At 43.9% G+C, this 20,693-nt stretch overlaps 3 protein-coding genes across 4 annotated transcripts; 1 reads left to right on the plus strand and 2 right to left on the minus strand.

Annotated features, from left to right (window-relative positions):
- Positions 1 to 49: 49 nt before the first annotated feature.
- Positions 50 to 5,665, minus strand: LOC136461571 (uncharacterized). The gene is made up of 5 exons (XM_066460857.1): positions 4,790 to 5,665; positions 1,134 to 1,186; positions 943 to 1,036; positions 715 to 813; positions 50 to 631 (listed from the first exon to the last, which is right to left on the minus strand). Exons 1-5 carry the CDS (start codon positions 5,246 to 5,248, stop codon positions 503 to 505), a joined length of 834 nt encoding a protein of 277 aa, XP_066316954.1. The 5' UTR covers positions 5,249 to 5,665; the 3' UTR covers positions 50 to 502.
- A 30-nt stretch (positions 5,666 to 5,695) lies between these two features.
- Positions 5,696 to 9,684, minus strand: LOC136461572 (uncharacterized). The gene is made up of 7 exons (XM_066460858.1): positions 9,352 to 9,684; positions 7,655 to 7,782; positions 7,462 to 7,551; positions 7,107 to 7,159; positions 6,716 to 6,818; positions 6,507 to 6,622; positions 5,696 to 6,424 (listed from the first exon to the last, which is right to left on the minus strand). Exons 1-7 carry the CDS (start codon positions 9,572 to 9,574, stop codon positions 6,376 to 6,378), a joined length of 762 nt encoding a protein of 253 aa, XP_066316955.1. The 5' UTR covers positions 9,575 to 9,684; the 3' UTR covers positions 5,696 to 6,375.
- Positions 9,685 to 9,780: 96 nt separating this feature from the next.
- LOC136461570 (DEAD-box ATP-dependent RNA helicase 20-like) lies at positions 9,781 to 17,786 on the plus strand. 2 transcript variants are annotated; one of them, XM_066460855.1, is made up of 10 exons: positions 9,781 to 10,029; positions 10,128 to 10,369; positions 11,598 to 11,777; positions 11,871 to 12,032; positions 15,753 to 15,907; positions 16,571 to 16,663; positions 16,750 to 16,835; positions 16,915 to 17,141; positions 17,220 to 17,453; positions 17,563 to 17,786. In XM_066460855.1, the coding sequence occupies exons 1-10, from the start codon at positions 9,974 to 9,976 to the stop codon at positions 17,610 to 17,612; spliced, it is 1,485 nt and encodes a 494-aa protein (XP_066316952.1). In that variant the 5' UTR covers positions 9,781 to 9,973; the 3' UTR covers positions 17,613 to 17,786. The 2 variants fall into 2 exon arrangements, with proteins under 2 accessions (XP_066316952.1, XP_066316953.1); XM_066460856.1 differs by lacking the exon at positions 15,753 to 15,907 and having other exon boundaries at positions 16,566 to 16,663.
- Positions 17,787 to 20,693: the final 2,907 nt, after the last annotated feature.

Below are 20,693 nucleotides of genomic sequence, written 5' to 3' on the forward strand. Positions count from 1 at the left end.
TATTACATTTGTTTTCATATTTTTGTCCAGATTTAGATTCGAATACGGATAGTGTCAACTATGTCGGATAGGATATGATTGGATATCGACATCATAAATATGCGATTTGAGTATTCGGATAAGGTATCCGATGTTGGATATCCGGACTCGGATACGGACAGATCTCAACCCCTCTAAACAAATTTGGTTTTGAATACGGTCAGAAAATATCCGTACCGTTTTCATCCCTAGTAGTGAGTAGTGAGTAGTGATAGTGTGATATCAGGGAGGCAGGGGCGACATATATCACGACATAGCTCTTTTAATAATCTGCCCAGAATCATGCCAGGAGGCTCCTAAGTGACAGGGGCCCAACATCTTATTAGACGAGCGCGGAGTTACACCAAACGGTTCGATGCAGGCATACAGCAGCTGCACTCAAGGAGCAGGCTAGGATTTCATGTTTAGGCTACCCATGTTGAGATCTGCTATCGTCAGTGAGCCCAGGTAGGGGCATTGTGTCCTACTTGGACGAGAATGATCTCAGCTTCCCGTTGCGCTGCCAGAAGGCGGTGTCCTCCTTCTCCTTAGCCAGCAGCTCCTCGAATGATATCTCTTGGGCCTCCATCTCCATAGCACTGAGCTCCATGATCTGCCATGGTAAACAGTCCAGAGTCTGTCACAACCAGGACGCTGAGGTGGTTACGACTTACAAGGAGAAGAGAAGCGACGTACCATTTTGTATGCTGCTGACTTCTGAAGACGCTCTTCAATATAGTTGTAGATGGCAGCATCTTTCTTTAGGTTATCGCGCTCGGTTTCCAATCTACGTACCTATGAAGATGCGCATGGGTACACAGAGGAGTAATAATAAACTGAAGTTAGCACAGACAGTATGCAGCCCTACACATAAAGTTTACTTAGTTGCCTTGGCAATTTGTATCCCCTTATTAAATGACTAACCTGTTCAAAGAGGCGTTCGTATGAAGACCTATAGTTTCGATGGTTGGATAGCATTGCCTTCTTTATTTTGAAGCTTCTTTGTACATTCTCGTACCTGGTAAGATCATATGAATAAGACATTACTGGAGGTTTGCAAAAACATTTGAAGTTGTGGATGTCAGAAGGTAAGTTTCATGTAAAGAACAACGTGCCTCTGCAGCAACTCGTTTCTAGCATCTCTGAGACAGTTAACAAACTCATTAACCTGAAAAAAACAAGGCAGAGAGCATATACCTTTTGTAAGTACACTCTGTGACTTCTAGAGCCCGATGAGGAAAAAAGACATATCAGTGATCGCAAACATAGTAGAATATTCATTAGGTGCACTGAAACTAGTTGTGACCCTAATAAAAACAAAATATGCAAACCTATGGTTATAGACTTATAGTGGACATTTTTGTTTATGAAGTTACTTTTGTCATCGATCTGAGATTCTGAATTTAGTCATGCAATTTTGTAATACCAGCTTTCTTCTATTCTTTTTAAGGACCTGTATTGCAGCATTACAGTCCATACTCCATACCCTTTCGTAAAGCAATCCTGGGTAAAATGCACGAGATGCACAACGCTAGTCCTGACCTAAAATCGTAGGCTGACACCCATAGTTATGTGACAGGTGACAGAACACTTGGATGAATTAGCATACAGAAAGCTAAAACAATACCAGGAGAAGCATCACCCGTTGCAATAAAGTCATTGGCTTTTACGACCTATGCCCTCTGTTCCAAATCATATGTTGTTTTGGCTTTTCTAGATCTAGACTTAGCATATATCACTACTTAAGCAGTACTTTTCAACGAACGAACAGTGCTTTCCTCTTACAACAAATCAGCATAAGCAGCAGCATAAGCCAAATTTCAGTGAAACAAACAGGGCCCTAGGTGTATAGAAAAAAGCTATGTACCTAGAAAAGCTAAAACGACCTACAATTTGGGACAAAGGGAGTAGTTGGTTGTCAGGCAACATATGGAAACTTGAGCTATGCAAGGAGGTGTCATGCCCACCATCCACCATTCCAATGTCTTACAACCCATTTGGACCGGGATAATTGCTCTAGGAATTCTGGGAATTTAGTTGAGATAAAAAAATTGAAGGATTTGAAAACCAACACAAACAGGTCCTTCACTCCCATGAATAATGAACTAGGTAATTGATGAGAAGGCATTTCTATTTTAGATATTGACCTTAAATGTACCCAAGATAGGGCCTCACCTGTACTTTCTCATTGAAATAATTTTTTTTAAAAAAAGAAAACTCTCTCAATGAAATCATCTTTTTAAAGGGCTTATATGATGAAAGAAGCAAAACCACAGTAACACTTAGTTTGTCAAGGTTGAGATGTTTACCTCCAGTTCAGACCCTAGAGTATGAACAAACAAAACTACCATTTAATCAGGTCTACAAGGTTGTAATGGCAGCCATGATCATACAACATGCACAGGGGCATCATGCAGCACAAGAATTGAAATTTCAAAAGAATTTTTTCAACAATACACTAGACTTTATACTTCCAGTTAGTTAAAAGTAAGTAATGTTTTTGGAATATGAATACATGTAATCAATGTGATTTAGTCTTGACCTACAGTATCTTTATAGGAGTATAAATTGGCCATATGAAAATCATAAACACATTTTGCCTTAAAAAAACTTCAATGATATTAAAACATATATTAAGCGTATATAAAACATATATTAAGCATATAATAGGATGATAAACACATGTTTTAGCCATTTAGCTTTCTTAACAAATAGTTGATGTAAAAGTAGGCATATCATGATCTAACAACAATAGGCGTTACTCATAACAAAACAACAAGCACAGGTATCCTCCATAGAACAAGCTGTCAGTTGACAAAGTCAGAGAACACATTGTCAAGAAAAGGAATGCAGTGTTTTGTTCCAATACTACTGAACTGTAGTGATCTTGAATGCAGTATTTTGAAACTCAACTCGCCAAGTAATATTGCAGCAGAAAGCTATGCTTACATGCTAAAGACTCAGAAAATAGGCTTTGATATTTCAATTCAAATGCTAACCACAACATATATGATCAATATAAGCACTGAAGCTACCCACTTCAGTCATAGTGCACCACTGTCTTCTAAAGTAACATTTTACAGTCTTAATTCTGAATAGATCTTGAACTAACAAGTGAACAATATGCTGCTACATTGGTAACTTCAATCCTAGATGAACTATCAAGAGTACTAGGGCTGTTAGTAGATATACTGTATTGCTATACCTCGTATCTTAACCCAAAAAAAGGAAATAAATAAGCATTGCAGAACTATGTCAGAGCTTAGGGGCTAAGAGTTGCCTTATTTATGCTGCAAGCTGAGGGTTCAATCTACTTCAACTTAATAAGGAGTATTAGAGTTAACTCCAACTCTTCAAGAAGAAAAGAAGAAGCAGATATTTAAATCCTGCTCATTTGATAAGAGATGCAACTTTGAACACCATAAAACAACTGGGACAACCATTCTATTAGCTTGTTTGGATTGCACAACACAAAAAAGGCTCAAGTTGGTGAACCAAAATTTCATCATACAAGCTCTACAGTCACCAAAATTTCATACTCCTTGTATTACCGGTACCCAGATGGCCAAATCACACCAGCATCTCAAATCAAATAGAACCCAAAACACTCAACAAATCTATGGATAATTGATAGCAGAAACTGCAGAAAGAATCTACCAACCAGATCTTTTGTAATTTTAGCATAGGAAAACTCAGCATAAATAGAACTGATCCGTCGTCTCAAAGCACAGCTCAACATCAAGAGGGGTAAAGGTGGCCTTTCTGGAATCGATGGTTCGCCCGATTCATGATTCTGGTGGCGGCACGGAGTCATCAGTGCCATGGCGAAACCAAGGAGGAAGCGAGCGTAAGATTTTTCCATGGCTGCAGGTTGTGGTGGAAGGTCAGGGGCGAAATCCTCGATGTCGAGAATTAGTCAGCCAGGCTAAAACTAGGTCTATCCTGTAATCAATTGTAAGGTATCCGCCGAGGGGAAAGGGGAGTGAGGAGGTGCGAGGCACGCTCCCGTTTGGGGATTTTTTTATTTTTTTTATGAACGGCCAAAAACAATAAATACTGCTGATGCTGTCAATAGCATTGCCAAAATTACACCCAGAGCTGACAAAGAAACACAATTAAAGTTTTGACACTTTGTACTAATCTCTTCTAGCTAATTTAGTAATCGACAATATAAAAGCATGACAAGGTTGACTTGCAGGTAAGTTCTTGAGTTCGCATAGAAATTTGTAATTCCCAATATAGTGTGTGTACTTGCATGTACATGTGGAAGAATTCATTCTCCTTTAGTTTGGGTTACTGTTAAGCAAGGTGACAGTATGATGTCAAGCTGTATACGTGAGCACCAGTGCAACTAGGATACATGGCATTTCATGCCCATATGTTAAAAACGAAATGGCAGTTTGTCAGTGATGAGTTCACAGTAAATTTCGGGCGTCATGGCAATAGACAAATTCTATAAGCATCCTAGTAGCCCTCATCAGGCGTGCAGCATTGAAGCCGAATTTTGGCATGGAAAATGGACATTCCAAGCGCTAACTCTATCCCTAGACTGCAATCTGAGCAAAAACCAGTCTAGAAATCAACAGCAGGTAATCTGCGCTTTGCTGACCAATCCCGCCACATTGCAGGCAGCAACACTTGTCGCCCAAGCAGCGAGGCTACGGCCTAAGTTTACCTCGCAGACACACTGAGAAACGAAGCAAAAGCATGTAGAGCCCTGGCCCTGGCAGAAGCAAGTGGAAGGGTAATGCGCTGCGTGCCTGCGGCTCACCTGTTCGATGGTGAGGCACTGCGCCTCGCTGGCCCGCGCGAGGTCGTCGTACCGCGCGTTGATCCGCCGCTGCAGCGGGCCAGCCACGGAGGCGAGCGGGAACTCAGGCCGGCGGGGGAGCAGCGCCTCCTTCCCCGCCGCCTTCGCGGCGGCGTCCCGGTCCCCGTCCGCGCCGTGGCCACCACCCTCCGCCGCCGCCGCCGCCCCCTCCTCCTCCCCCTCCTCCTGCTGCTGCCGCTTCCTCCGCGCCCTCCTCCGACGCCGCTGGTTCTGCGGCCGCTCCCCACCGCCGCCTTCCACCTCCTCCGCCTCCCCCGCGGCGGCCGCCTCGAGCGGCGGCGGGACTTGCTGCCGGGGCCTGCGGCGGCCGAGGACGTGAAGGCAGAGCGCTGCCACGGCGAGGACAAAGTTGAGGAGGATGAGCCCCGCGAGCGCTATCGTCTGCGGCGGTGCGGCCATTGGCGGCGGGCGCGCGTCATCCCCAGTCGGGGCGTGCTGCGATTTCCACTTGCTCGTTTCTTTTTTCTCTCCTCACTTTCCTTTCTTTTTCGTGGGAGTGCGCGCGCCGTGTGCTTGCGTGGGCGGAGGCGGACTTGGGATTCACTCGGCGCCGCGTTTTTTAAAAGCGTCGGGCCTCGGGCGGCACACTGCCTCTGAACGAGAACGAGAGTTCCCAGCGGCAGATTGCGCGGCCCGCGCACTAGCAGTTGCGCGACACGATTTGCTTCCGCCGTGTCGTTCGTTCGGATAAGGACGAGGAGAGCTTTTGAGCCTGAGGCCTCCTGGGCTGGTTGCTGCCCATGCCGGTTCGCCGCCGGCTGGGGGAACCAGATTGCTCTGGAATGCTTCCAGCTTCTATTACTTGGGGGATTCTACCTTGCAAAACCATGTTAATAAGCTTTCGATCAGAAAGTTCAGAACTGAGGGCACTGTGGCCCTGCTCCTGCATACGGATGGAGGAACCAAAACAAAGGAACACCAGACAGCGGTTTCAACAGAGAGGAACACATTTCAGTTGGACGACATTCAAAATAATAGGCAGTGCAAAAAACTGCCGAGGCTATTCATTCCCAGTTTCCCACAGCATCTTAGCGCTCAGAGCTTTAGCTTGTCAACATAAATCACAGGAAGGAAACAAAGGCGTGTGTAAAAGCAGAATCATCACAGATGTTTGCAACAAATTCACATGACATGGTTAATTACCTACACGAATTTCGGTCGATTACAACACCCCAAATCGGGCGTTCGTTTTATGTGTCATTCACCAATCACCGAAGATCTCCCGCACTCGAGCTGCTTTGCAAACATCAAGCTATCATACTCGCAAGCCGCAGCTCAGCCCAGACATTCAGAGTCTTTATTTTCGCACGGTCTCCAGAGTTCGTGCGTATCTATGTTGCTCCATTCGCAGAAACATGCTGATGAATATACAGTGGTGGTGGTGGTGGTGGTGTTCGCTAACCATTTGGTCCCAGTCTCGCTATTGCATCTGAATGCGCTGTGACTCATGTGTGTCCTCTCGGTCGCTGGGGTCAAGACTAACTTTGTGCGAGCATGATACCAATATCGTTACACCTCGGAGCTGTTCACTTTGTTGCAGGTTGTGGAGGTGTGGCAGAAGTGGGGGTTGTTTTCCTGCCAAAGATAGTTCATTAGTTTGAGCCCGCTCCTCCTAAAAGACTTTGAAAATAGTACTTATTGACCAAGGATGCTTTACTGGAAACTTGAGCGCAGCTCGTCTGCAATATGTTGTGAAGAGGCACCACTTGTGAAGCCCAATTGAAACATCAGTTGCTCTAACCGTTTGAAATCTGTGAGGTAAAGATAACCAATCTAACAGAAAACAAGATTAACAATGTGGCAATTAGTCTGAACAAAAATTGCAGCATAAAATAGAATAACACACAGTTTTAGAGTATTGCACACCAGTGTTTCAAGTGAAGATGCCCGATTGTAGACTGTGATTCCTGCACGCTTTCTGGTGCGAGTTTTGCTGCTAACAATATTCCTCCCCCAACGAAGTATGTCCCTACAAATGTGATTAATCATGTAACTCAAAGTAAGTCTTGAAGGCTCATTATGATTGAATAGGCTCAAGGCCTTGGACAGTGTAGAAAAAGTAGAGAGATACAACATTTTCCCAAAAACAAATATGGTAACTCCCAAATACCCATGCTAGTCGTGGCAAATGGCAAAATGCTATCATTCCGTATAACTTCATGCATGCATTTTAAGACTACAGAAGAGCATTTCTCTATAGAAACTATATTGCTGATAGCGTTGCATAAATTGTATAAGATTAGCATTTATGCTTCACCTTTCTTCTTCAGTTAGAAAATCCTCTCCAAGAAGCTTGTTCAACAAAAGGTCCTAAAGCGAGGAAAAAGCACAGTTATAATGACAAGATTTCTGAACAACATATCATTACACAGAACTGGCTATATGTAGAAAGCTGAACTGGAAAACAACAAAAGGAATGAATACCTTTTGGAATCCGGGAAGTCTAACTATATAACCACAATATTGTAAGTGAAACAACATATATAAACACCAATAATCCACGATACAAATGCCTAGCATTAGCAGATCACAGAATTTATTCTGACATCACGTCATATAATTACCAATGAATGTGGAGTTTTGGCCAATAAAAAGGATAGGCAGACCCATACCTGTGACTCACACTTCACAACATCCATCACACGTTTGTTGTACTCATTGATGCTCAGAGGTGGAAAGAAGAAGTGCCTCCGAGCATAAAGCTGTATACAGAAAGAGAAAGAATCAGATCTTCCTACAGAAAGCAAGCTTCAACTTGACAACTAGTACACTTCTATATCGGTGTTCACACAGCCTGATTCTCACTTCATATATGCAGTCTCCCAAGTAAGCCAGCGACACCGCACTGTAGAGCGATCGGGGTTTCTTCACCTCTGGCGGAGGTGGCAACCACCATTTCTCAAAGCCCATATATGTGCTCTTCTTTACCACTCCTGTATCAACCATATTAATCAAAGATCAAACTTGAAGCTTATGGTGAGGAATAATTGCAAAAGGCACACACTATCAACAGTTGAACACATTGGATTAGTTTTTTTTTTTTTTGATAAGTCAACGGGAGGGGAGAGAATCCCCCACCTGATAGATATATTAATCATGATTGGCACATTGGATTAGTTAGTTACCATCATTGCTTTTTTTCCTTAAGGTGGAGTGACAAATAAGATATAAAAGATGAGGGTGAAGGTGAGAAGGGATGTGACAACGATACTGTTCCAACAAATGCAAAGGGACAGAAGATGATCAGAGGACCTATGACTTGCAAAAGATGCGGAGAAAAAGGTCACAGGCAAGCTAGTGCCAAGTGCCCTTACAATGGGACTGCAAAAAAGAGGTAATAAGTTTTTTTCTTTATCAAGAAACAAAAATGAACATGCCTATACTAATTTAATTCATTACTTGTAGCAAGCGTAGGCAACCTAGGAAGAATGTGACAAAAGAAAGGCCCGCAGAACCTAGCACCCCACGAAGGCCGACTAGGGAAGAAATCCTACGGGATAGTCTAGGAAGGGTCACTAGAAGGTAAGGAATATTAACACATTTACTATACAGTTATTTTTCCATACATCTAATTGTTGATCTTATTTTTGTGCAGCAAGCTTGCGATGTTATTTGGAGAGGGCACATCTTCACAAACTGACAACATCACTAGCCCCGTGAGGATGCCTACCGTGGTGCCGTCAAAAAAGATGACTCCAAAGAGAAAGCTACACATTGGATGACGAGTTAATTTAGTTGTGATGAGATGTAAACTCAAGATTTATTTCATATGACTTTGATCTCGTTTGGAACTACATTATTGTCTTCTGAGATGAACATGTTTATGTTGTTTATGCTACAAACATGGTTTTACGAGATGAACTTGTTTGTGCTAAATTCTTGTTATTATATATTGCTTGTAATTGTTAATTCATGCTGTTATATAACTGTACATGGTGGCAAGCCAGCCATGGTCACGGCCAGCCAGCCCAGGCCAGCCATGACCACGGCCAGCGACCCAGGCCAGCACGGCCGGCCAGACAGCCACCACGCCAATCAGCAAGCCAGCCAGCACGGCAGCCAGCGAGCCAGCCAGCACGGCAACAAGGCAGCTAGCCCAGGCCAGCCAAGTAGCGGCAGCTAGCAAAGCCACGCACGGTGTTTAATGACTCAAGGGTAAAATAGTCATTTCAGGAAACAAATATATGTATTTAGATAAGAAAAAAGATTAAAAGGACCAAATGTCATGAAAAACAACAAACAAATGTTTGAAGTCCCATTTTAAAGAAGCCAACGTTAGGATTCCTGTTTTAGCGAAACGACTTCTTTGAAGTCCCATTATAGTAAATTTCTCCTAAAAAAACAGAGTCAATTGTACTCTCACTCATCAATGACACAATCTCCCTGACACGATTCATTTCAAAGTTCAAACTCTCAGTACCTCAGTAGCCCTATGCGATAGCATTTACGATTGTGCTCATCGATTTAGGTGCCCTCTCATTACTAGTTACTGCAGACGGTACCTTGGCCCTCGCTGGAGCGCGCGAAGAGGTCGGCGTGGGTCGGAGGAGGCGGGCGGGCCGGGGTGGTCACGGGCGGCGGCGGCTTGGCCTTGGCCTTGGAGGGCTTGGGCGTGGCCACGGTGGCGGCACCCGGGTTCATGTCCCAGGCGGCGCAGACGCGGAGGGGTGCGCGGGCGCGGGGGTGGTGCGTTGCCATGGTCATGGTCGCCGCCGCGGTGGCCATTCGCTGCTCGCGCCGGCGTCGAGGATACTACTGGACTGGATAACACAGCCGTCAAAGATATTTTCCCCACTTTTCTCCGTGGCACTCGAGGGACCCACCTGCCAGTAGCGAAACGAATCCTAAGGAATACGTTTAACAACTGTGCTGGCGTAATTTAGGCAAAACGTCTTCAGGACCTCGTCTCGACTCGAGCGCTTCAACGCGACTCTCCTCCGCTCGCCGCCATCGATTTCACTGGCTTTCAATTAGAATCACAAATTTCACCGCTGCAGTGTTGCTTGCTCCTGGAATCTTCGGAAGCGAGACCACCGCACCACGCACCAACCTACCGGTCGCGGCTTCCTATACCATCCCGTGGCTAAACCCTAGCCGTACTCCTCGCCGCCGGCGACCGCCGCCATGAGCCGCTACGACGGCCGCGCTGCGGACGCGGGCTCCTACCGTGACCGCCGCAGGTAATTGACCACCCCCACGCCCGGGCTCTAAACCCTAAGCCCTGGCCGTGGCCCGTGGCCGACACGAGCTGACTGACTGCCGCTTGTGTTCCATCCAGCGAGGGGGCGTTCGGAGGCGGGTCGAGGGCGTTCGCGGCGCCGAGCAAAGGGGACGCTTCCGCGGCGGCCTCGGAGCTGGATGGGCTGCCGCGCTTCGAGAAGAACTTCTACGTCGAGTCACCCGCGGTGGCCGGCATGACGGAGGAGGAGGTGGAGGCGTACCGCCGCCGCCGGGAGATCACCGTCGAGGGCCGCGACGTGCCCAAGCCGGTGCTTGAGTTCCGTGATGTCGGCTTCCCAGGTATGATTATGAGGCTGCTGTTGCCTTTTGCAACTACACAGGTTAAACGTTCGGTGAATTAGGAGGTGATGGAGTTCGTCGAATGTTTGATAAGACTTCTTAGTTATGACACTAAACTCAGAGCGCGCAATCTTATCCTACTACATGAGTTAGATTAGTGTTGTTGATGTAGCTAATTTGAGTTCCTTGCATATGTTCAAGTATGCCCAAGCCACACCATGGCACATGCACATAAACAGAATGTTTGATTAGACTTCTTAGTTGTGACACTAAACTCAGAGCGCCCAATCTTATCCTACTACATGAGTTAGATTAGTGTTGATGTAGCCATTTTGAGTTCCTTGCAGCACTCATAGACTATAAACACCTATAAGACTAATAGAGCATTATGTTCAAGTATGCCCGAGCCACACCATGGCACATGCACATAAACATAGTTATATGGTTGCCTTTCAAGTTGTGTTACCATCAGAACTTTTATTTGGACTAAACCATTGATCACTTTCGTGATTCCATTCAAATAAATTGTATACAATTTATAGGACTTGCAAGGAAAGCCAGATAGGCCATTGAATCCTTTGCCAACGACTTGTGGGCATCTAGGCCTTTTGATTTCGTGACACCTGAGAAGGCGCTTTCCATTCTGATCTTATGTCTTGGAGGCAAATGCATTGATTCTTGACTTGGTGTATTCAAGTATGTCTTGGTCTACAAGTGTGTCCCTGTGGTTATTTTCGTTATGAATGGTGCTATGCAAGCCATTGTAGAGTTTGATGATTTTACTTGTAAGTGAAAGCAGAATGGGATCTGTTTTAGAGAAAAATATTGACAAGAAATCTATAATAACTGTGCTAGGGCATATTCTTGTGGACATACTGAGAGCTGAAGGATTCTTTGTTTCATTAGATCCTGGAGTTGAGAGCACACATTTCTCAAAGCAGTGAGTTAAGTTGAGGAAGCACCCGGATTGAATTATGTAGAAATGGGGAACCTAGCTGGTCTTTAGAGCCTCCCAGGGCTAATTATCTTGTATGAATTGCCCTATCTATATTAGTTTCTGTACTTAAGATATTCTATGTGTGAATTGTCAATGATAGGATCCTTTAAATTTGGCAGTGCTCCTTTTGCATGTAGCAGGCATTGCACGTTTCTTTCTGTGTGGGACCTTCATATGTGCATATTTATAGCTTTGAATGCTGACCTTAGTGGTGTCGTTTTCATTTTTCAGAATATGTGTTGCAAGAAATTACAAAAGCAGGTTTTGTGGAACCTACTCCTATCCAATCGCAAGGTTGGCCAATGGCACTGAGGGGTCGTGACCTTATTGGCATTGCAGAGACAGGATCAGGGAAAACTCTTGCTTACCTTTTACCTGCCATTGTTCATGTGAATGCTCAGCCTATTCTTGGTGAGAATATGTTGCACTGATGTTTTTCCTTCATGATCATCTTTTGGGAACTTCCTGCCCAAAATTCTGATTACAGCTTTGTTATTGTTAAAGCCCCTGGCGATGGTCCAATCGTCTTGGTGTTAGCTCCTACACGTGAACTTGCTGTTCAGATACAGCAAGAAGCAACCAAGTTTGGTGCATCATCAAAGATAAAAAGTACTTGCATATATGGTGGTGTGCCAAAAGGTCCACAAGTTCGTGATCTTCAAAAAGGTTTCTTCTTCGTCCCTCTGCATGGAGGAAAATCTGTTGGTCCATAACAATATATATATATATAACTATATAAGTCATAATTGTTCTGTAGTCTACTGTTTGCCTGCGGTCTCTTCTGTGTGTAATACTACAACAACAACAACAAAGCCTTTAAGTCCCAAACAAGTTGGGGTAAGCTAGAGTTGAAACCCATCAGAAGCAATCAAGGTTCAGGCACGTGAATAGCTGTCTTCCAAGCACTCCTATCTAAGGCTAAGTCTTTTGGTATATTTCATCCTTTCAAGTCTCCTTTTATTGCCTCTACCCAAGTCAACTTCGGTCTTCCTCTGCCTCTCTTCACGTTACTATCCTGGCTTAGGATTCCACTACGCACCGGTGCCTCTGGAGGTCTCCGTTGCACATGTCTAAACCATCTCAACCGGTGTTGGACAAGCTTTTCTTCAATTGGCGCTACCCCTAATCTATCACGTATATCATCGTTCCGAACTCGATCCCTTCTTGTATGACCGCAAATCCAACGCAACATACGCATTTCCGCGACACTTAGCTGTTGAACATGTCGTCTTTTCGTATGCCAACATTCTGCACCATACAACATAGTAGGTCTAATCGCTGTCCTATAAAACTTGCCTTTTAGCTTCTGTGGTACCCTTTTGTCACATAGGACACCAGACGCTTGCCGCCATTTCATCCACCCTGCTTTGATTCTATGGCTAACATCTTCTTCAATATCCCCGTCCCTCTGTAGCATTGATCCTAAATATCGAAAGGTATCCTTCCTAGGCATTACTTGACCTTCCAAACTAACATCTTCCTCCTCCCGAGTAGTAGTGCCGAAGTCACATCTCATATACTCAGTTTTAGTTCTACTGAGTCTAAAACCTTTGGACTCCAAAGTCTCCCGCCATAACTCTAGTTTCTGATTCACTCCTGTCCGGCTTTCATCAACTAGCACTATATCGTCCGTGAAAAGCATACACCAAGGGATGTCCCCTTGTATGTCCCTTGTGACCTCATCCATCACTAAAGCAAACAAATAAGGGCTCAAAGCTGACCCTTGATGTAGTCCTATCCTAATCGGGAAGTCATCTGTGTCTTCATCACTTGTTCGAACTCTAGTCACAACATTGTTGTACATGTCCTTAATGAGCCCGACGTACTTCGTTGGGACTTTATGTTTGTCCAAAGCCCACCACATCATATTCCTTGGTATTTTATCATAAGTCTTCTCCAAGTCAATAAAAACCATGTGTAGGTCCTTCTTCTCCCTATACCGCTCCATAACTTGTCTTATTAAGAAAATAGAGGCTGTTCGGCTGGCTTATTGCCAGCTGGCTGGCTGGATTTCTCTCTCACGAAATCACTATTCACGTCCTGCCAGAACAGTATTTTCCTCTCACAACAATCAGCCGGAACATTATTTTTCAGTCCTGCCGAACAGGCCCATAGCTTCCATGGTTGACCTTCCGGGCATGAAACCAAATTGGTTCATAGAGACCCGCGTTATTGCTCTCAAGCGATGCTCGATAACTCTCTCCCATAGTTTCATAGTATGGCTCATCAACTTAATTCCCCGGTAATTAGTACAACTTTGAATATCCCCTTTATTCTTGTAGATCGGTACCAATATACTTCTCCTCCACTCATCAGGCATCTTGTTCGATCGAAAAATATGGTTGAACAGCTTGGTTAGCCATACTATAGCTATGTCCCCGAGGCATCTCCACACCTCAATTGGGATACCATCCGGTCCCATCGCCTTACCTTCTTTCATCCTTTTCAACGCCTCTCTGACTTCAGATTCTTGGATTCTCCGCACAAAGCGCCTATTGGTGTCATCAAAAGAGTCATCCAACTGAAAGGTTGTGTCCATATTCTCACCATTGAACAATTTGTCAAAATACTCTTGCCATCGATGTCGGATCTCATCCTCCTTCACCAAGAGATGCTCCCTTTCATCCTTAATGCACTTAACTTGGTTGAAGTCTCGTGTCTTTCTCTCACGAACCCTAGCCATCCTATAAATGTCCTTTTCTCCTTCCTTCGTACTCAAATGTTGGTAAAGATCCTCGTACGCTCTACCCTTTGCCACACTTACAGCTCGATTTGCAGTCTTCTTTGCCACCTTGTACTTCTCTATGTTGTCCACACTCCTGTCATGGTACAAGCGTCTATAGCATTCTTTCTTCTCCTTAATAGCCATTTGGACTTCCTCGTTCCACCACTAAGTATCTTTAGCTTCGCCTCCACTTCCTTTGGTTACTCCATACACCTCTGAGGCCACCTTCCGAATGTTGATTGCCATCTTCTCGCACATGTTGTTTATGTCGTCTTCTTCCTTCCAAGAGCCCTCTTTGATAACCCTTTCCCTGAATACCTCTGACGCCTCCCCTTTCAGTTTCTACCACTTTGTTCTTTCAATCTTAGCTTGTTTATCCCTACGGGCATGCACCTGAAAACGAAAATCTTCCACCAATAGCTTATATTGAGAAACAACACTCCCCTGGTATCACCTTGCAATCCAAGCATGCTCGTTTGTCCTTTCTTCTTGCGAGGACAAAGTCAATCTGGCTACTGTGTTGTCCGCTACTGAAGGTCACTAGATGAGATTCTCTCTTTCTAAAGAAAGTGTTGGCTATCATCAGGTCAAAAGCTACCGCGAAGTCCAGAACTTCCCCCCCCCCCTCCTGATTCCTACTACCATACCCAAAACCTCCATGAACTGTCTCGAAACCTGCGCTTGTAGTACCTACATGCTCATTAAGATCTCCTCCTATAAAAAGCTTCTCACTACTAGGTATAGCTCTAACCAGGCCATCTAAGTCTTCCCAGAACTATCTCTTAACACTCTCATCGAGGCCTACTTGGGGGGCATACGCACTAATTACGTTCAAGACCATATCACCAACGACAAGCTTGACTAAGATAATCCTATCTCCTTGCCTTCTCACTCCCACCACACCATTCTTGAGGCTCTTATCAATCAAAACTCCTACTCCATTTCTATTCGCGACTGTCCCTGTGTACCAAAGTTTGAAACCTGTATTGTCCACCTCCTTCGCCATCTGACTCTTCCATTTAGTCTCTTGAACGCATAATATATTTACACGCCTCCTAGTCGGCGGTATCAACTAATTCTCTTAACTTACCTGTAAGTGACCCTACATTCCAACTACCTAAACGGATCCTAGTTGGTTCGACTAGCTTCCTTACCCTTCGCACCCGTCGACTCAGATGCGAAGACCCTTGCTCATTTTTCACTACATCCGGGCGCCGATGTAGTGCGCCACTAAGGAAGCGACGACCCGATCCTTGCCCACTTGACACCATGCCCAGATCACGACACGGCGCGTCACGGGGGTGACGACCCGGCCCTTGCCCATTTAACACCATACCCGGGTTCCGATATGGCGCGTCGCTAAGAGGGTTACGCCCTAACGATTTTCTTTCGAGTTTCATCTCCATTAAAGTGGCTAAGTTTTTACATTGGCTCGCCACGCCTAACATAACCCTCCTCCTTTACCAGCGCTTGGGACCTGCTATACTGGGACACCAAAGGCGCCCCACCATAGGCGGAGTTTTCTGTGTGTAATACTAATATCACAAAATTTTATTAGACGCATGGGCGAGGTATAACTGAGTTTTGGGGGATAGGAAATTGAAGGAAAATGACAGCATTGCACTGATCATATTAATTTTGTGTTATTTCATTTATGCCAGGTGTTGAAATTGTTATAGCCACACCAGGACGACTAATTGATATGATAGAATCACATCATACAAACTTGCGAAGGGTCACATATCTTGTTTTAGATGAAGCAGACCGGATGCTAGATATGGGATTTGAACCTCAGATTAAGAAAATTGTTTCTCAGGTACACTTTTGCTGCTACATGAAATGTTACTGCCTCTCCTGAAAAGGATGCAATTCTAGAATAGTGCTGTGTTAAAGTTTGTTAAGTTTGACCAAATATATATAAAAAAAATACTAGTATTTATCGTACTAAATAGATATCGTTAGATTCGTCATAAACCATATTTTTATAGTAGACATAGGCCTGGTGCAAGCGGTAGAGTCTTACCGCCCGTGACCGGAAGGTCCCGGGTTCGAGTCGCGGTCTCCTCGCGTTGCACAGGCGAGGGTAAGGCTTGCCACTAACACCCTTCCCCAGACCCCGCACAGAGCGGGAGCTCTCTGCACTGGGTACGCCCTTTTTAGACATATTTGAAGTCATGTATGTTGATACTATTTTCTATAAAGTTAGTCAAACTGAGGACAGATTGATTTTAACCAGACCTAGAATTGCATTCTTTTTAGGACGGAGGTAGCGCATTTCATATTGGTTCCCACCCCTGTTGAATATACATGTAATTCAATGCCCTGATATATGTTTGTTGTATGTTTCAGTATCTTGCGTTTTTGTCAGTCTCGATGAATTTAGTGGTTTATGTTGAGATGTCAGTTACTTTCATTGATCTATGAAAAAAAAAAATTTGATTATTGATTTACATGATCCAAACCTTATCTGTTAGTTCAGATTCGTCCAGATCGTCAAACACTTTACTGGAGCGCTACATGGCCAAAGGAAGTTGAGCAGTTAGCAAGGAATTTCCTTTTTGACCCATGCAAGGTACTTACTATAGCCCACCCAACATTTTGCAGTGCATCTTTCCATTTCTACTGCATGTCAACACTGCTGAATTTAATATGGTGCAGGTCACAATTGGTTCTGAAGACTTGAAGGCTAATCATGCCATTGTTCAGCATGTAGAGATACTATCCGAAAGTCAGAAGTATAACAAGTAAGATTTCCATAATTTTTTCCCCCGTTTCTTACACATCATTCAAACAATGTCTTAGTGATACTTGTATGTGTACAAGGCTGGTTAATCTACTGGAGGATATAATGGATGGTAGCCGAATTTTAATATTTATGGACACCAAGAAGGGATGTGATCAGATTACTAGACAGCTTCGAATGGATGGTTGGCCTGCTTTGTCTATCCATGGTGACAAGAGCCAAGCAGAACGGGATTGGGTCCTTTCTGAATTTAAGTCAGGGAAAAGTCCTATTATGACAGCCACTGATGTTGCTGCTCGAGGCTTAGGTATGCACAACTTTTAGATGTGATACACCTTATATTTCCTGAAGAAACTGATACATATTTCTTGCCCTTGGGAAACAGATGTCAAGGATGTGAAGTATGTCATTAACTATGACTTTCCGGGGTCGCTTGAGGATTATGTTCATCGTATTGGTCGGACTGGCAGAGCAGGTGCAAAAGGAACAGCTTACTCCTTTTTCACTGCAGCTAATGCCAGATTTGCCAAGGAACTTATTAGTATTCTGGAAGAAGCTGGACAAAAGGTCAGCTCTGAGTTAGCTGCTATGGGTCGTGGTGCACCTCCCCCTTCTTCAGGTAAGTTTGCTATTGGATGTTTGTTTTTAGTTTCCCCAAATGAAGGTCTGTTATTCCTGAAGTGGCGTTGATTTCTGAATGAATTGGAATATTTTTCAATTTTTTGCAGGTTACCGTGATAGATATAGGGGGTATGGGGGTGGCCGGTCGTGGAGTTGACATTCACATGCTTAGTTGCTGCTAAGATTAATGATTTACCTTTTGTGGATGGATATGTTGTTTTGGCACACTGAACATTTTGACTAGTATTCGGTAAAGATGGATTCATATACTCTTGGGTATTAACTTGTCTCGATACTAGAAATTTGGCATGATATGATGCCTGCAATATCATTAGTTTATTTTTAGGCCTAGTTTTCAGATTGACAGCACTGCTCATAATTAGCTCATAACAGAGGTAAGAATTTGTAGTAAACATCGATTCATCCATGATTTAGTGACCAGTTTTACTCTTCCTTTTGGTTGCTAGAACAATGGTGATGAGTTTGAGTGTTTGACATATTGTGTAGTTTTGCAAAATGGGACATCTTTGATCCACAGTCCCCCCTCTTTTCTTTCTACATCTTGTTTGTCAGATCTCAGTTGGAATTGTTTTTCTTCTGGTCAGTAGGATTTCCCCTTTTATGGTAGTCAAGCTGGCAGATAATGCACACCTTGTTAGGATAGTACAGTAACTTCTTGGTTGTCTGGTATAGCAAGGACGGTGTGTTATGGCCACATCTTCTATGAAGATATTCTAAAGTTTTTTTTTTTTTTTTTTTTTTTTTGTCTCCATGAAATATGTTGTGGTGATGGTGATGATTCATGAACACGCTTCCTGCTGGACAGCTATACAGGTTGTGTCATTTGCTGTCTGCCCAGCATAGGATTCTTTTGATATGCATCTACTATTATACTATTACTGACTCGAGTTCTTCACAAGATATAAGAAATGTCCTTGTCAGCTCTCAGCTGGGACTGGGAACTTCTTCAGAAGGACAGAAACTCTGTCTCATATCTACCTCTTTTGCTTAGTTATTTACTTCATTGCAGCATAATTCAATGTTCATCCCTGAAATTGCAGTCTGAAATTAATAGCTCTGTTATAGCATGTGGTAAGCAAGGATCTGGCAAAAGATGGGTCATATCTGCTGCCCGTATCTAATACATCTGTCAATTGGAGCTATCTGCCATGGTAGCTGAAAACTGAATTTTGTTTGTGTGGAGTCCTTAAGTGGTTGTTTGCAGTGTGGTCCAGTCCATGGGTTCTTGTTTAGAAATTGCCTGCATGATTTTATTGTGTAAAATCTTATCATCAACATCTGTTGTTTACATTGTTCTTGCTATAGCTGGAAACCCTTTATTAAACTTGTTTCCATAACTGTTTGGCTACTTCAAAAAGAGTTGTTTTTTTAATAGATGGGATAGAGATCGGTTTATCTCTGAAGATATTGTTGTGAAATAGCTACACTACATGTAGTAAGCCCTTAGCTGAGGCTGTTGCATGTTTGTGTACTGTTGATTGTTTGTCTGCTGCCTCCCATATTCTACTGTGCGCGCTATCTGTTGGTACTGTATCTGCCCACGTCGCGCATTACTCATGCCGTGTTTGATGTTTGAGATCTCTCCATCTCCCTGGAGCCATATGCTGTGGCCGTGGGCCGCTGCCGGAAATGAGAGCCTAGCGTTTTCCAAGGAAGGATTTTTCTTTCATTGCGTGCAGCTTTGGTGCAGATCAGAGCAAAGGGCAGGCACACCCACATGTGGCTGGACCATGAGGCCACCCAAGCGTGCGGGCATGCATGCATGCTCTGCCTTGTGTCTGTGTTCCCAAAAGCTAGTGTCGCTGGTCTCGCTCGCACTGGGGATTGTAGGAGGAACTGCAGAGGTCCGGGCCAGGCAGACATCGGTCACATCGCGTACGTTTTCGCGTTAGGTTAGCATAGCTGCTGCAGCGACTGTTGGATCTTGGACCAGCATCATTGCCGTTTTGCCCTTTTTGCCAAAAGGGCGTAAAGCACCAATCATCGTGGTGAGAGGAGAACGATGCAAGAAGGTTCCAATAGCATGAGAACACGCATATATGCACATGGACATTGCATAGCATAGCATAGCATCACACTCAACGAATTAACCGAGCTCTGGCGTTCACTCGAGGTAAGGATGGGTGAAATTCAACCAACATGTTTGTTCTCCGAAACTAAAAAAGAATCAATTGGTAGGGGATGATCTGCATGGGTGTATGATAATGTTTGGTAAGAGGCATAACCATGAGAGCAGGTGATCTTGGGACGGTGGATTAGCATATATGGTTACGGCCAGGGGCGGAGCTAGGATTTGAGCATAGGGGGGCCGTACAAACCGTCAACAACCATGCATGTCAAAATGTATACACGCGACAAAGATGTACATAACACACAAATAAATGTTTATGTTGCGATACAAAAGAAAGCAGAAAAAACTAAAAAAAATGAAGGGAGTTTAATTAGCCTTAGGCCTCTAACCTTTACCTGATCAATCTAATTCTTTGACCGAAAAAGAATTACGATAATAACAAGTAGTTAAACAGGGCCAAAACTAATTAGCACTAGTTCCTAAATGTTAAATGGCAAACAATCGGTCACTTGTCGACTAGCCTCGAACAAAACGGTCACTTAAACGGTAGACGATTAAACAGATACATCATACCACTATGTAGCATTTAAATTTTAAATATTGACCAAACTCGCTAATGCCAATTGAAGATCAATTTTGAAGGATTAAACAAGAAAAAACACTGATTTCAATTAACTAGCTAATTAGAGTGTGTGGTATGGAGACAAGTTAATGTTTGATAAGCAATAACGAAAACAAAAAGATATGGAGGAAAATATTAGAAAGACCTAATTTTTATTTATCTAAGATAATATTAGATATTAATATGGAGTAAGAACAAAAAAATTATAGTACTAATAGTATCATTAACTAGCTAATTAGATAATTAAGCACCTAATTTAGGGGTGTATTATGGGAGTTATGGGAAGGTTGGGGGTGCCAGGCCCCCCTCAGCCCCCCCTTCCCTCCGCCACCGGTTACGGCATAAGAGCGAGTGATCTTGGAATGGCGAACTAATTAGCCGCTGCAGGTAATAGCAGGCAACCTGAGTTATTGGGGTCCCTGCCTGCCTGCTCATCTGTTCTTCAATGAAGGGCTGAAAGCGTCCCAAAAGGGATCAACTGCGTTTACCCTTTTCCTCCGGTGGAGTGGAGGGACAGCATTTTT

Source organism: Miscanthus floridulus, chromosome 6, assembly GCF_019320115.1.
Source record: "Miscanthus floridulus cultivar M001 chromosome 6, ASM1932011v1, whole genome shotgun sequence".
Lineage (NCBI taxonomy): Eukaryota > Viridiplantae > Streptophyta > Magnoliopsida > Poales > Poaceae > Miscanthus > Miscanthus floridulus.